Here is a 17,372-nt window from a genome sequence, read left to right as displayed (position 1 = left end):
TAAAAAGTAGTTACTCTGCCTTAAAGGAATTTACAACGTAGGTAAAGAAATAAACAAACAACAACTGTATACACACATACACACACACACACACACACACACCCCCACAAATGAAGTGTGACTCAATTTTACCGAATGAGTCATCATGACAGTGCTGCTGCATTACATGGGAATTAGTCCATAATGATGCCAGTGGTGGAGAAGTATGTGTACAGGCTGCTTGTGTAAAGCTGCATATACAAACAAAAGTTGAGAGACACATCAGAATGTACTATACTGAAAATATAGCATGCTAAGCAATTTGTCTATTGATCTCCCGCTGACCCCTTGTGATTTTTAGGTCTGCTTCTCCAAAGCACGGATTCACCATTATGAATAGGCTGAGCATGGAAAATAGGACAGAACCTATTACTAAAGACTTGGATTTCCAACTCCAGGACCCTTTCCTTCTCTACAGAAATGCCAGATGTGAGTCTTTCTTACTACATTGGGTAGTTTTACAGCTGAAGTTTGGCCAAGTGTTTAAAATTGTACAGCGTATGCTATTGTGTTTGCATTTGGTATCAGTGGCTATGGGGGGTGGTCAGCATTTTAACAAATGCTAATGTTTAGGAAATGCATGCCTAACTGATGGAATAGATGCTTCCTTAGAAGAGTTTAAGTGAATATAAATATGATGATATAAACCTTTAAACTCTGTCTTTTGAAGCTTTATGGATTTGTAGTGTGAACCCATTGCTGATCTTAAGCCTGAGCAGGGCTAGGTGAGGCAAGTTGTTAGTGAGGAGACTCCAGAGAGACACATAGGTGGCGCCCTGAACGAAGAAGTGACGAGTCTGCTATGGCACTTTTTCTTGATGTATCACTTTTGGCCCAGTGGGCTGACAAAGTGTTTGAGGGCCTGTGTTGTAGGAGTGCCATCTTCTGAATACAAGTAAATAAAAAATCAAAGTCCAAAAAGTTTCTTTCCATCATTAAGAATTTAATAACCCTTTGTAATGTGGAAGTCATAGTAGGTAACTAAAGAGTCCTTGTCAGATTTGAAATGAAGTAGCCATCACCTTTCTAATACTACAGTTTACTCTCATATCGTTTTCTGACCACTTGTGTTGCACTGCTGGTCAGCCCAGAGGAAGACTGCTGAAAATATGCCAGTTGCAGGGACATCTCCACCCACAGAAAACAAGAACATAATATATAAATATGTGTGTGTGCACATGTGTGCACACACATGCACCTTACGCTTTGTGGACAGCTTTCATAAAGACCTTGCAGTGAAGAAATGTTTGCTTTATATTTTTCATCCTACTCTTTGAACTCAAGATACAAGAATTTGCCTACCATATACTATTCAGTATAATTTTAATAGTGAGTATAATGTAAATAATATTTGACATTTTAACCCCAACGCATCATTAAGATGCATTAAAATGATGCTATATATAATTGTCATAATAGGTGGTCATCCTGTTATTTAGAGAATAAATTTTTATGAGAGGAAAAAAATAAAGCTATTGAAACTATAATATGACTTACTAATGGCAGGTCCTGTGAAATGAAGTTTTGCAATATAGAAAAATATTGTGTTTTCTCCTCATGTTTCTTTGCCAAAAGGTACACTTTATCAATTGTAGTTGATTACTAAAAGATTTGGATTTCCAACTCCAAGACCCTTTCCTTCTCTACAGAAATGCCAGTTTGAATTGTTTATAGTTTGAATTGTTTTGTGTGCTTATAGTTATGTCAGGTTTTTTTAAGATTATTAGATTTTATGTCAAATTAATATATAATTTAAGTCCTAATAAAATAACTACAAAGTTACCTATAATCATCATTTTTGGTTGCTTTTATTTTGGATAAATACATGGTCTGGTCAGTTATAGGTAATATTTTAAATTCTTATTATATATCACGTATTAACTACTATATCAAAAATATAAAAATGCAAACTCTCTTTAATGCGTCAATTTAAAAAATAACCTCCTTAAGTCCCACAGGGTTTATCTGATAGGAAATACTATTTAGATCTAATAAACATACACTTTGGTTCTAAGCATATGCAGACCACTATGATAGTCACTAGCTGCTATGGCTGTTTAGCACCTGCAATGTGGCTAGTCTGAACCAAGCTGTACTGTGAGTGTCAAATAGGCACCAATTTTCAGACAGTACCAAAAAAAAAAGTTAAAAACCTCTATTATTAATTATTTTATATTAACACATTGAAACGACAATATCTTGGATAAATTGGGCAAAATAAAATATATTATTAAAATTAATTTCACCTGCTTCTTTGAATTTTTTAATTTAAAATAATAGATGTGGCTCACGTTCGTGGTTCACCTCATATTTCTATTGAACGGCACTGTTCTATTTTAATTTGTTTTTCATATTTTCATTTATGTTTCCATATTTTATAATGATTTTCATTTATTTTACCGTATTTAATAATCACAATTTTGTAGAGTAGACATTTTCACTGCCATTTTGCAGATGAGAAAACTGAGACTCAGTGAGGTGGCAGACTGTGTAAAAACCCACAGATTCTGATTTCACTTCCATTGCTTTTTCCACACCACTACCTGTACTGCTCTACTATTAAACATGGATGCAAATTTGGGATGCATATTAAAATGTTGCTAGTGAATTTCCATACAAAAGAAGTAGAATCAGTTGAACAACAAAGAGTGATAGGGAATGGATCTATTTACTTTTCTGAATTCATTTTGCCTTTTTTTTTTTTCTCCTTTACATCTGATACTGATTGCCTTTGCAGCCAGAGTCATTTGGTTTTATGTTGTTTGCAAAAGCCTTTTCAATCCCACTACAGAAGGGTTTACCACAGGTGTTGTCAGAGTCTCAGATACCTCTTAAACATTTTAATACAATTCAAATATGTTATATAATAATTATGTATGGTTTACATATTCTTTGGTGGCACGTAGATTGGTCGGCCTTTCTTTGGGCAAGGAACTCAGCTTCACTCAGGATTTTTTTTTAAGACTGTTTTCTCAAGATATTCTGTATAGTCAAGAATCTCTCTGTATGGTCTTGGCATTTCACATTGGCTTATGTATATCATAGGCCATATTTGGGCATTTCAAGTAGACAAAGGTAGAATTGATAGAGGTTTTTGGTGAGGTTTTTTAGATTCATTAGGAGAGAAAAAAAAAACCCTTTCTTGAACTGGATGAATGTAGAAGAGCAAAATAAAGAAATGAAAATCCCAAACTCCCTTCATTTAATCAGTTAAAAAAAGATGCTTGATAAATAAAGTAACTTCATTCAAACACAAAATAGATTACTTTATTACAGAAAAGGGTTTATACATTGTTTAAAGGGTTTAAACATTGTTAAAATGGGGTTTGACCTGTATGAACTTTAAAAGTAAATAAGATAGCTGTTAAAGTTAGGGCAAACATTTCATTCATTCATTTATTCAGCAAACATTTACTGGGCATTTACTGTCTGCCAAACACTATGTTCAGGCTTTATATGGGTTATCCCGTAACTTTTTCTTGGAAATACTATTACTCCTGTTTTATAAATGAGAATACTGAGGTTAAAGGGATTAAGCAATACACTGTGGTCCATGATTATTTTGAGATGGCAACACTATTTAAACCAAGAAACCTTAACTTCAAGACCCAAGGCCCAAGCAGTGAAGTATTAGCAGTAAATAATGCATCTGAGCAAAGTTTATCATTTACAAACACATAGTTATTTTAGAGTACACTCCAAGGTTTAAAAAGCAAGTTTTTTTAGCCTTGAGATTCAAGCATATATCAGTTATTAGAAAGATTCGTTTTTACCAAATTAAAAACTAATTTAACAAAAAGTTGAATTATACCACTTCTTTTGTAATGTTCCCCTATAGTAATCATTTACTGTATTTTTCATTTCGCAACTAAATAAGATACTAGCATAGGGAAATATCATTTCCCAAATATAATACTTAGGTTATAGACAGCAATGACAGGGGGATTCCTTTCTTTTCTTGCTTTTTCAGTTGAGACGGGGTCTTGCTCTCTTTGTCCAGGCTGGAGTGCAGTGGCACAATCTTGGCTTATTGCAGCCTCCAACTCCCAAGTTCAAGCAATTCTCCTGCCTCAGCCTCTGAGGAGCTGGGATTATAGGCGTGCGGCACCACGCCTGCTAGTTTTTAGTAGAGACAGGGTTTCACCATGTTGGCCAGGCTGGTCTCAAACTCCTGACCTCAAGTGATTGCCCACCTTGGCCTCCCGAAGGGCTAGGATTATAGGTGTGAGCCACCATGCCTGGCCCCTTTCCTTTCCCTTTCTCTTTTCTTTCCTCTTTCCTCTGTTCTGTTTTGTTCTTTAGAGACAAGTTCTTGCTCTGTCACCCAGGCTGGAGTGCAGTCTCATGGTCATAGCCTCATTGCAACCTTGAACTCCTGGGCTAAACCACCACACCCGGATAATTTAAAACAACGTTTTTAGAGACAGGATCTTGCTGTGTTGCCCAGGCTGGTTTCAGATTCCTGGCTTGAAGTGATCTTCCCACCTCAGCCTCCTGAGTAGTTGGCATTACAGGCAGGAGCCACCATGCCCAGCTGACAGGGAGATTTCAGAGCTAGGCCAACAAGTTGAATATATGATTATCAACAGTTATAGGATTGTAGTGAAATTCTTTTTAGATGCTGGATTTTATTGCAAATGTAAACCTGAAGTTTAGATCAAATCAGAAAAGACAAACTTAAGATATTTAGGACCAAAACTATTTTAGAAAACTCCTCCTAAGTCTTAAAGTGAATTTACCATTTTGGGTAGTTTTGTATTAAAAAAGAAATGACAGTTTAAATCCTTGATTAACATTTATAGGATCTGGGAAAAACTGCTATAAATAATGGAAATAGTACCCTGAATGAAAAGGAAAATTACAGATAGCCCTCATCTTCTAAACAGGCATCTTCCAAAAAGTTACCTTTTAAAGTGATTGGCTGATAGGCTTTTGGGTAAACCATGGCAGAGTGAGCATACTCCTGGTTTTCCTGAAGTTCTCTTGAAATGACAGTGAAAAAATAAAAAAGACATAAACCCAAAGAGTGGAGGATCCATTTTACGAAAGAGATGGAATAAACAAGAAGTAGGAAGCCGTGCCGTGATAGCTTCATTGTACACAAATACGAGCTCTGCCTCCTCACAGAGGGTTGTTGATCTTTTGCTCTGTTGGTTCTACCATGCATTGACCCACCCTGCAGAAGGATAATACGTACTCACCTTGTTGTACACAAGCATGGCTATACTAATTGCTTTGGCCAGTGAAATGTGGCTGAAAATATGTATCACTTCTAAGCAAATATTTTAAGAACTAGCTCAAGATTTACTGCCTTTTTTCTTTCTGCCATGATGACCAGCAATATTCCAGGCAGAGGCTGCTTTGTCAGCCTAGGTTCTGAAATGAAGATAACATGGCACGGAGTTAAAAGTGACCCATGATGGACATGTAGCTTGTAAGAAATAAACCTTTGTCATTGTAAGCTAGGCCATTGAGATTTTGGTGTCATTTGTTACTGTAGCATAACTTGGCCTATTGTGACTGATATACAAACCATCCAGGAAGAAGGGAATCTCCTAGAGCAAAGGTGAAGAGTCCCATAATGACCCCTGTGCAACTGGAGGGGATTTAAATTAAAGTCAAAGGGTGAATTGCTTCAGGAATGGTATCCAAGAAAAAATTCACAACTGATAGTTTGAATCTATTGGGACATTTACAGTTACTTTTTAAGAGTTTGGTGCTGATATAAGTAGCATTGAAAACTAAGGGGTAGGGAGACAAAAGAAACACTTTAATTCCTGGGAAAACAAAATATTGAACAAAAAAGGAAATCATAGTATACCATGTAGCTCTGCAAATCATAATACATGGTTAAAGAGACTGAATATGAAAGCCTTATATTGGAAGGATGGGGTTGTATGTGGTGTATTTGTGTGTAAATTTGTGTGTGAATTGGTGTGTATTGTAAGAAAACTGAATCCTCTTCAGTCAATTTTTAAGAATCAAGAAATGGTACGTACATGATATATGGGAAAGGGATTTAAATACCATAAGAAAAATTAGATGAGAAATGGAGAGCAGAAAGAACTGTCATAGATATAATTTAAGTTGCTTTTAGGGAGCAGTAATCAAGAATGGAGTGACTAGAGAAGGATTCTATTTGCTATAAACTTCATAGTATTAGTTAACTTTTAAAATTATGTACATGTATTATTTTCATGAAAATAATAATTAAAATATAATTGGATATCAGAATATATTCTCTCATAAAAAACGTAATTTTAGTTGTGGTTAGCTTTCCAAGTCAACTCACAAAAGCCTTTTTAGCCCAGTATGCACCTATTTAAGAGTAGTATACTAGCATTATAATGACGTACATATGAAATATAGCACTAGCATATGTAGGATTATTTCTGTAGGAAAATCCATTCAAGAATAAAACTGTGTAGACGCCAAGAATATAATTTCCTTAGCAGCAGGGCAGAGTACTTCTTATTCCCATTTGTATTGACAAATCATTTGTAAAGCTAGGAGTTCCTGTACGTTTTTTTTTTTAAGCATGTGTGGTAATAGTAAACCTTTTGAAGTCTTCGTAGCCATGTTTCTTAATTCTGGAGTGGTTCTGTAGCTTCTCTCCTTCTTTCCATCCCCACTTCTATTCCAGTTCAGGCTTTCATTATGTGTTACTTGGGATGTTTCATAACCCTCCATAGCAAAAAGGGACTGAACTTCTGGCATCATCCAAAATAGAGTAAGTTCACTACAATACATCTCTCCCACTGTTTACAACTAAAAGTTCTGGGCAGATTACAAAAACAACTAACTGGGGCCTCTGAAAGTAAATGACAACAGACACACTGAGGAGAGCAATCAGAACTTGAAGAAAAACTGCTATGGTGGTGAGTTCCCGGCTTTATTCTTTCCTCTTTTATCAACTGGATTTGACACAAGAATGTGCCAAGTCACAGAACTCTAGGAAAAAAATAACAAAACCTGAGAGAAACTCCTCTTTCTAAAAACTTCCCCCTTTTCTTTCCCTACCTCCCCTTTTCTCTTATATCCCTACCCTGAAGCCAGTTGCAGAGAAAGCTGAACTGCCACTGTGGTGGTCATGGTGGTGGCCCAGGCACCCAAAATCCCAAGAAAGAGCCTGTCTCTGCCCCTGTGGTCTGAAGAGTGTGAGGAAAATCCCATTATGTATTTTATTTTGGTTTTCTTTTGCTGCACAGATTGCCTGACAGTGTGAGAGTCTAAAACCCTGAGACAAACCCTGACTTTGTAGCCGGAAGACTGGGGAAAAAGGCCCTGACAGCTGGCGAGTGGGAGTGACTCTAGAGGAGGGAGCTGGATAAGGAGATCTCCTAATTCTGTCTAGGAACTGATGCAAACCCTGGGTCCACCTGTGAGCTACATACATGTAACAGAACCCAGGAAATAACAACAGCTTTGAGAATTAGCTTACAATATAAACCATTATTCCAAATTTCCGACTAGTATATGTATAGGGCAGACATAAACCCTTTTGAAAATGGAACTGAGGGCTGGGTGCGGTGGCTCACGCCTATAATCCCAGCACTTTGGGAGGCCGAGGCGGGCAGATCACCAGGTCAGGAGATCGAGACCATCCTGGCTAACACAGTGAAACCCCGTCTCTACTAAAAATACAAAAAAAAAAAAATTAGCTGGGTGTGGTGGCGGGCGCCTGTAGTCCCAGCTACTCAGGAAGCTGAGGCAGGAGAATGGCGTGAACTCAGGAGGCGGCTTGCAGTGAGCAGAGATCGCGCCACCGCACTGCAGCCTGGGCGGCAGAGCGAGACTCGTCTCAAAAAAAAAAAAAGAAAAGAAAATGGAACTGACATGGAAGCATCATCCACAGACAGCAAGACAGAGCTTCTTACCTAAACCTAACTGAATTGAGTGCTTTCTCAAATATACAAAATGAACATTCTCCAGAGGGTTTCAAGAGGACTCTGAGTCTTACAAAAGAATAAAAATGTCCAGGGTGCAATCCAAAATTACTAGCCAGGAAAATATGCCATACTCTCAAAGAAAAAATCAGTAGCCACCCTGAGATGATCTGGATGTTAGAATCATAAGATAGTGACATTAAGATAGTTATTACTATGCTCTGTGAGGTAAAACTGGATACTCTTGAAATGAATGGAAAGATAGAAATTCTTGGCATAAAAAATAGGTATAAAAAATAACCACATGGAAAATTTGGAACTGAATAATATACTATTTCTTGGATGGTCTTAATAGCAAAATGTGGATGACAGTGGAAAGAAGAGTTGGTGAACTCATCGATAGGTCAATAGAAATTTCCAAACCTGAAGAATATAGAGCCAGATGTTTGTAAAAGATGAACAGGGCCTTCAGAGATCTGTGGGGCAATATCAGAAGGTCTAATTCGTGTCATTGAAATCTAATGAAGAGGAGAGACTTATAAATATTTGAAAAAATAATATCCAAAACCTTTCCCAATCCAGTGAAGGAAACAAATGTACGTAGATTCAAGGAACTCAGTGAATCCCCAAACAGAATAAACCCAAAGAAAACCATGCCCATGACATGACATTTAGTCATAATCAAACTGCTGAAAAACAAAGATTTTTTTTTTTTTTTTAAATCTTGAAACCAGAGAAAATCATTGTGTTACATCTAGGACAATAATGTTTTGAATGACTACAGATTTCTTATCAGAAATTATGTAGGCCAGAAGGCAGTGGAGCAACATTTTCAAATTTGGAAATAAAAGAGCTATTAACCTAGAATTCCATTTCCAGCAAAAATATCTCTCAGGAATGAAGGTGAAATAAAGACATACTCAGATAAAGGAAACATAAAAAGAAGTAGTTTTTTTTTTTTTTTTTTTTTTTTTTTTTTGCCAGAAGACCTGTTGTAGAATAAATGTTAAAAGAAATTATTCAGGCTGGAAGGAATAATATCAAAAGGAAAGCTGGAATTGCAGGATGAAGTAAGAACAACAGAAATAGTAAATATATTGGTAATTACAAGAGATTTATTTTTTCCCCTTTCAAATTATTTAAAATACATATGACTGTTGAAAGCAAAAGTTACAACGTTGTCAGGAGGAGGTTCAGTGTATACGGATGTGAAACGTGACAACTATAACATAAAAAGAGAGGACAAATGGACACTTATAGAGCCTTTACATTCTATTTGAAGTGGTAAAAGAAAAACTCTAAGTAGACTGTGTAAAGTTAGATATGTATATTGTAATTCTTTTTTTTTTTTTTTGAGACGGAGTCTCGCTCTGTCACCCAGGCTGGAGTGCAGTGGCCGGATCTCAGCTCACTGCAAGCTCCGCCTCCCGGGTTCACGCCATTCTCCTGCCTCAGCCTCCCGAGTAGCTGGGACTATAGGCGCCCGCCACCTCGCCCGGCTAGTTTTTTGTATTTTTTAGTAGAGACGGGGTTTCACCGTGTTAGCCAGGATGGTCTCGATCTCCTGACCTCGTGATCCGCCTGTCTCGGCCTCCCAAAGTGCTGGGATTACAGGCGTGAGCCACCGCGCCCGGCCTGTATATTGTAATTCTTAGAGCAACCACTAAAAAGAAATATAGAGATACAACCAAGAGATCAAATAGAATACTAAAAAATTCAGATAACCCAAAAGAAGACAAGAAAGAGGGTAATAGGAGAGCAAAAAATATGACAAACATTAAACAAAAAACAAAATGGCAGACCTACCCAAGTTCAACCATATCAGTAGTTACGTTACATGTAAATGGACTAACATAGTGATTAAAAGACAGAGATTGCCAGATTGGATTAAAAAAGCATGGCCTAACTATATGCTTTCTACACAAAACCCGTTTTAAATGTAATGATATAAATAGGTTAAAGGTAAAAGGATGAAGAAAGATATACCATGCAAATACTCATGAAAAGAAAACTGGGGTGTCTAGATTATTAACAGACAAAGTAGATTTCAGAACAATGAAAATTACCAGGGATAAAAAATGACATTACATAATGATACAGGAATAAAGTCATCCAGAAGGCATAATAATTATTAATGTGTATGCACCTAATTACAGAGCTTCAAAGTGTGTGAAGCAAAAAGTGACAGAACTGAAGGAGAAGTTTTTGTTTTTTTTTTTTAAATTCTGCAATTACACTTGGAGAATTTAGTGCTCCACTTTCTACAGTCAATAGAGCAAGAGGATAGAAAACAGGAAGCATATGGAAGACTTGAACAACACTATCAATTAAACACAGCTGTCATTTATATGACATGCTATCGAACGACAGCAGAATGCACGTTCTTCTCAAGTGCACATGAAATATTCCCTAAGATAAACCTCCTCGCAGGTCATAAAGCAAACCTTAAACATTTTTAAAGAATTGAAATCATACAAAGTATATTCTTGGGACCACAATAGAATTAAATTAGACATCAACAACAGAAAGGTATCTGGAATATCCCCAAGTATTTGGAAATTAAACAGCACACTTCTGAAAAACTCGTGTCAAAGAAGAAAGAAAATTAGAGAACATTTGAACTGAATAACAATGAAAATTACAATATTTCAGATGCAAGCAAAGTTGGACTTAGAGGGAAATTTATACCATCAAGTACTTGTATTGGAAAAGAAGAAAGTTCTTAAATCGGTAATTCAAACGTTCACTTAAAGAAAACAGGAGAAGAGTATATTAAATCCAAAGCAAACAGAAGGAAAGAAATAAAAAGAGGAGAAATCAATGAGATAAAAAACAGAAAAACTATTTAGAGAAAATTAGTGAAACCAAAACCTGATTATCTTTGAAAAGAATCAGTAAAACTGATAAACACCTGGCCAGACTAATGAAGAAGAAAAAAAGACACAAATTAGCAGTATCAGAAATGAAAGAGAGGCTATCCACAGACATTAAAAGGATAATAAAGGAGTACTATAATTCGGCAACTTAGATGAAATGGACTAATTCATTGAGAAATACAAATCATCAGAATTCACTCAAGAAAAATAGGTAACCTGAATAGTCCCATATTAAGGAAATCGAATTTGTAATTAAAAATCTAACAAAACTCCAAGTTCAGATAGTTTAACTGGTGAATTCAACCAGATATTCAAAGGAGGAATAATACCAATTCTACACAATCTCTTTCAGAAAGTAGAAGAGGTAATATTTTCCAGCTCGTTTTATCAGGGCAGCATTATCCTGATACCAAAACAGGGCAAAGGCATTACAAGAAAAGAAAATTATCAGTCAATGTCTCTTGTGAACATAGATATAAAAATCCTCAGCAAAATACTAACAAAATAATGTTTATAGTAGCATTATTCACAATAGCCAAATGATGGGGAAAACCCAAATATCCATCAGTGAATGAATGGGTAAACAAAATATTATATACACATACAGTGGAATATTGTTCCACTTTAAAAGAGAATAAAATTATGATATGTACTGCAACATGAATGAACCTTGAAGACATTATGCTAAGTTAAACCAGACACGAAAGAACAAATACTGTATGATTCCACTTCTGTGAGGTACATAGAGTTGTCAAATTCATACAGACAGAAAGTAAAATAGTGGTTTTCAGGGGCTTCAGGGAATGGAGAGTGGGGAGTTATCTGTTAATGGGTACAGAGTTTTAGTTTGGGATGATGAAAAAGTTCTGGAGATGGATAGTGGTGATGGTTGCACAATATTGTGGATGTGTTGAATGCCACTGAACTGTGTATTTTAAACTGTAAATGTAATGTTTTTAATATTTTAACAATAGAAAAAGGAAAAAATACTAGCAAATTGAATCCAGCAATTCATAAAAAGGATATGTCATTAGCCTTATATTTCACTTCTGGCTTATCCCCTCCATCCAAAACCACAGTTGGATTCATCTTCCTAAAGCACAAGCCTAATTAAGTTGCTTTCCTTCTCAAAATCTTAAATGCCTACCAAGTAAAACTCTTCACCCAACATTTAAAGCTTGCTGTAGTCAGGTCAGTTTCCCTTTCAGGTCAAGTCTGCTACTACTCTTGCACGCTTGCCTAATGCTCCAAGTAAACAACCACGTACACACTTTCCCAGAATACTCTTACCTGCATGCTTTTAAATATTTTTTTTTCTCCTTGAATTCTCTCCCTCATTCTGACCAATCTCTACCAGATAAATTCTACTCATATTTCAAAACCCAGCTGGAACTTTACCTCCCTGGATGTTTTTGTGATTCCCCCGTATAGCTGTGATGTCTCACTGCAGCATATACGTCTTTTTTTTTTTTTTTTGAGACGGAGTCTCGCTCTGTCGCCCAGGCTGGAGTGCAGTGGCGCCATCTCGGCTCACTGCAAGCTCCGCCTCCCGGGTTCACGCATATACGTCTTTTATGTTGTATTTATGTTTGCTTTGCTCATTTGTTATTGAGCACTTGTCTGTTGATACTGATTCTGTGTTGGGTTTTGGAAGTAATGAATAAGATATATCCCTTCCGGCCAGGCGCGGTGGCTCACGCCTGTAATCCCAGCACTTTGGGAGGCCGAGGTGGGTAGATCACGAGATCAGGAGATCGAGACCATCCTGGCTAACACGGTGAAACCCCATCTCTACTAAAAATACAAAAAAATTAGCTGGGCGTGGTGGCATGCGCCTGTAGTCCCAGCTGCTCGGGAGGCTGAGGTGGGAGAATGGCATGAACTCAAGAGGCAGAGCTTGGAGTGAGCCGAGATCACCCCACTGCACTCCAGCCTGGGCGACAGAGCAAGACTGTGTCTCAAAAAAAAAAAAAAAGATATCTCCCTTCCTCCTTACAGTTTACCATCCTAGCACAAAAGACAGACATGTAAACATCTATGTTCAAAATAACATGCTAAATCTGAGCTAGAAATAAAGGCAATTACTAGTTGTGCTTATATTTTACCTTATGCATAATATTTTGTGCTAGTTTCTCTGTTAAGAGTGCAAGCACCTTCAGGGCAAAGGTATCTTTCCAGTCCCCCCCCCATAGCACTGAATTCCTTGCATTAAATGTGCACAATTAAATATTTGCAATGAGTACTGAATTGCTTTTATTGGATTTCTTTATTCAAAGCTACTGATTAAACTTAACCTAAAAGTTCACAACTATTTCTTTTTTTTTTTTTTTTTTTTTTTTTGGAGACGGAGTCTCGCTCTGTCGCCCAGGCTGGAGTGCAGTGGCCGGATCTCAGCTCACTGCAAGCTCTGCCTCCCGGGTTTATGCCATTCTCCTGCCTCAGCCTCCCGAGTAGCTGGGACTACAGGCGCCCGCCACCTGGCCCGGCTAGTTTTTTGTATTTCTTTTTAGTAGAGACGGGGTTTCACCGCGTTAGCCAGGATGGTCTCAATCTCCTGACCTCGTGATCCGCCCGTCTCAGCCTCCCAAAGTGCTGGGATTAGTTTTTCTTTTGGAGCATTAGCCATTAGGCATTAAGAAGCCTCTGGGTTTCCTGTGTAGAAACTCAAAGCAGTAAGTAATTTTAGCAGCTTACCTAGGAACTACTCTGATTCTCAAGTTACTTTAATATAGATAGTAGCAACATTTACCTAGAAGTTCCTAGAGGTAATTGTGAGTTGTGAGAATGCCATACATCCTCATCATGGGAAATTTAATAGTTCAAGGAAGAGATATGTAATGTGGGAAAATGTTAGTTTTATCTATGTGAACAAGATGATGTATAATGTATATATATAATATAAATTTTCTTTATAGAACTTTAAATTCTAAAAAAGCACTTTTATGGATGTCTCCTTCAACTTGTTTTATGCTTATTGAGATACTGTGACTTGATATTTAAGAAGTTTATTCACTATTTTAAACTTGATATCTTAATTACGATACATGAAAACAGGTCACATCTCTGTTTCCTCCTGGCCTTGTTAAACATGGCCATGTGGCGTAAACAGAAAAGCTTATGCTATAGATGTTTTATCTGCAAATGAAATAAGAATTTTTTTCATTTTTATAGAAGCAATGAAATAAATCTTTATTAAAAATAGTTAAGGCCGGGCACGGTGGCTCAAGCCTGTAATCCCAGCACTTTGGGAGGCCGAGACGGGCGGATCACGAGGTCAGGAGATCGAGACCATCCTGGCTAACACAGTGAAACCCCGTCTCTACTAAAAATACAAAAACTTAGCCGGGCGAGGTGGCAGGCGCCTGTAGTCCCAGCTACTCGGGAGGCTGAGGCAGGAGAATGGCGTGAACCCGGGAGGCGGAGCTTGCAGTGAGCTGAGATCCGGCCACTGCACTCCAGCCTGGGTGACAGAGCGAGACTCCGTCTCAAAAAAAAAAAAATAGTTAAAAGTAGTATTACCAAACACTAGATTTAAAATGACACTTATAAGCATTTACTATAAAACAAAAAGTGATAAATTTTACCTCATCAAAAGTAAAAGTTTCATCAAATTAAAAACTTCTGTTCTTAAGATACCTTTAGGAAAATGAAAAGAGAACCACAGACTGGGAAAACATACTGAGAACATGTACATATATCTGACACAGTACTATATTGAGAATATGTAAATAACACTTAGAAGTTAACAACAGAAAGACAAGCCAACTAAAAAATTAGCAAAATATTTGAAAAGATGCTTTAAAAAAGAAGATATACAAATACCAATAGTCATATGAAAAGATTCTTACCATTATTCATCAGGTATTTTGAAGTTAATGCATGTAGCAGTAGTTTCTTGCTTTTTATTCTGTGTAGTATTCCACTGCATCATTATAGTGCAGTCTGTTTATTCTCCTATCGATAGATATTTGAGTTATTTCCAGATTTGAGCTATTCTGAATAAAGTTACCATGAACATTTCCGTTCATGTTTTTTAGGTGAATAGGTATGCTTATCTGTCTTGGGTTTATACGTAGGAGTGAAATTGATGGAGACATAGTGTAGGGGTTTGTTTAGCTTTAGAGATACTGCTGAACAGTTGTGTGCCTATTTATGCTCTCTCCAGTAATGTCTAAGACTTCCCATTTGCTCCACACCCTTGTCAAAACTTGATATTGTTTGTTTTTTTAAATTTTCTGGGAATTCTGAAGTGATATCTCATTGTGGTTTTAATTTGCATTTTACCATAACAACAGATTGTATTGAGCGTTTCTTCATATGCTTATTGGGCATTGGAAACCTATGCAGATTAAAGCCCAAATAAGAATATCACATACTTCTTAGAATGGCTACAATTAAAAAGACAGGTGTTAATGAGGATGTGGAACAATGGAAACGTTGATACATTGCTTCTGAGAGAGTAATATGCTACAACTACTTTGGAGAACTATTTGGCATTTTCTTATAAACTTAAACATATAACTAGCGTATGATCCAACAAGTTCCATTCATAGTTATTTATTTTAGAGAAATGGGCCGGGCATGGTGGCTCACGCCTGTAATCCCAACACTTTGGGAGGCTGAGGCGGGCGGATTCCTTGAGGTCAGGAGTTCGAGACAAGCCTGGCCAACATGGTGAACCCCCCCCCCCACTAAAAATACAAAAATTAGCTGGGCGTGGTGGCGGGCACCTGTAATCCCAGCTACAGCGGAGGCCGAGGCAGGATGGCTTGAGCCCTGAAGGGGGAGGTTGCAGTGAGCCAAGATGGCACCGCTGCACTCCGGCCTGGGCGATGAAACCAGACTCCGTCTCAAAAACAAGAAGAGGCCGGGCGCTGGGACTCACGCCTGTAACCCCAGCACTTTCAGAGGCCGAAGCAGGCAGATCACCTGAAGTCAGGAGTTTGAGACCAGCCTGGCCAACTTGGCGAAACCCCATCTCTACTAAAAAAAAAAAAAAAATTAGCCAGGCATGGTGGCGGGCACCTGTAGTCCCAGCAGCCTGGGGGCCTGAGGCAGGAGAATTTCCTGAACGTGGGAGGCGGAGGTTGCAGCAGTGAGCCAAGATCGGGCCATTGCACTCCAGCCTGGGTGACAGCGCGAGACTCCGAAAGCACATGTCCACACAAAGACTTCTACACAAATGCTCAAAGCAGTTTTATTCATAGTAGCAAAAAAAATCCGGTAATAACCCGCATACCCATTAATAGTTACATAGATAAATTTTGGTATATAATAATAGAACACTGCTCAGCAATAAAAAGAAATGAACTACTGATATATTCAACAACATGAATTAATTTCAGAAACACGTTGAGCAAAGCAAGCCATCTACGAAAGAGGATATACTGTACGACCCCATTGATATGAAGTTTAAGAACAGGCAAAACTAATCTAGGATGATAGAAGTAAAAAATTGGTTGCCTCTGCTGGGGCTGGTGGTGGAAGTGGGGTGTGCTGGTTGACTGGAAAAGAGTGATAAAAATATTTTATATCTTGTTTTCAGTGTTGGTTACATAAGAGTGTTTTATTGCCAACTCACTGAGCAGAACACTTTCAGATCTGTGCATTTTCTTTTACATAAATGATTCTTCAATGTAAGAAAGTAGAAATAATTGAACCTTATAAAAGAAGTATTTAAATAAATGAATATTTAAGGATAATTTTTTTACCCTTCTTTATTTTCCTGACATTATTAGCCGCTGTTTCTGCTAACTCTGATCTCTGCTGTGTTGATTAGAATATTACATTAACTCTTATCACTTTGTGTCTTGGCTTTTTCAACCTGGAAATAAAGCAGTCCTTGTTCTAAAACACATCTTCAGTACTTTAAACCAACATGATACCAAAAGCTTGACATCAGCTGAAAGCGCCAAGTAATGTGAGGTAATAGAAATAGTTGAGTCTGCATTTCTAGTTTCCAGATCAGTCAGAAGGCTCTGCCCCCTTTCTCTGGGTTGTGACATCTGCTTTCTCCCCGTGGTCAGAGAAGCAAGGTTTCTTTTTGCCAAAAATATGGAAACCTGTACAACTTAATATTTTTCCTGAGTGGAAGGAATTAACCTTCCACTTCTCTCTTGAGAGTCAATTTTTTAAAATGTCAATTTCCTAGCAAAGAGAAGCCTTAGCATCTACTCTGCAGTGCTTTCTCTAGAATGAAATATATAAAAACAATACAGTTTTAAAATATAATAGTAGATATTTTCTTGGTGGCTATTATAGAACATATTATGAAGTATAAACTTGATTCTCTTCCAAAGCACCAAAGTTAAAGTGTACCTGTATATACCCATAGTAAATAATAGCAGTAAGAAAGTCAAATTTACAGAACAATGAGGAGTCATAATTTGGAAACAATATTGCTCACTAAGAATGCATTTTGTAAAATGTTTTCTCTGCCACTATGTTACCATTAATTAACTGGTTGCTAATTATCTAGGCTATTGAGAAGGCAGTGGCATGGACAATAAATTACAGGCCCCTTACGGGCAGAGACCATATCTTATATTTTATTTGTATTCTGTGGTGCCAA

General features: G+C 37.4%; 2 protein-coding genes across 20 annotated transcripts in view; one reads left to right on the top strand and one right to left on the bottom strand.

The window, feature by feature from the left end:
* DCP1B (decapping mRNA 1B) overlaps positions 1–17,372 on the top strand; it is a 66,469-nt gene that overhangs the window by 10,830 nt on the left and 38,267 nt on the right. For both annotated transcript variants that reach the window (XM_028829155.2, XM_015150773.3), the window contains exon 3: positions 341–468. In XM_028829155.2, coding sequence (XP_028684988.1) covers positions 341–468 — 128 coding nt within the window. The remainder of the gene's footprint in view (positions 1–340; positions 469–17,372) is intronic.
* The window catches only part of CACNA1C (calcium voltage-gated channel subunit alpha1 C), a 740,665-nt gene that overhangs the window by 716,344 nt on the left and 6,949 nt on the right, over positions 1–17,372 (bottom strand). The window lies entirely within an intron of this gene.

The sequence above is a fragment of the Macaca mulatta genome, chromosome 11 (assembly GCF_049350105.2).
Source record: "Macaca mulatta isolate MMU2019108-1 chromosome 11, T2T-MMU8v2.0, whole genome shotgun sequence".
Taxonomy (NCBI): Eukaryota; Metazoa; Chordata; class Mammalia; order Primates; family Cercopithecidae; genus Macaca; species Macaca mulatta.
This window is presented reverse-complemented; position numbering and strand designations above follow the sequence as displayed.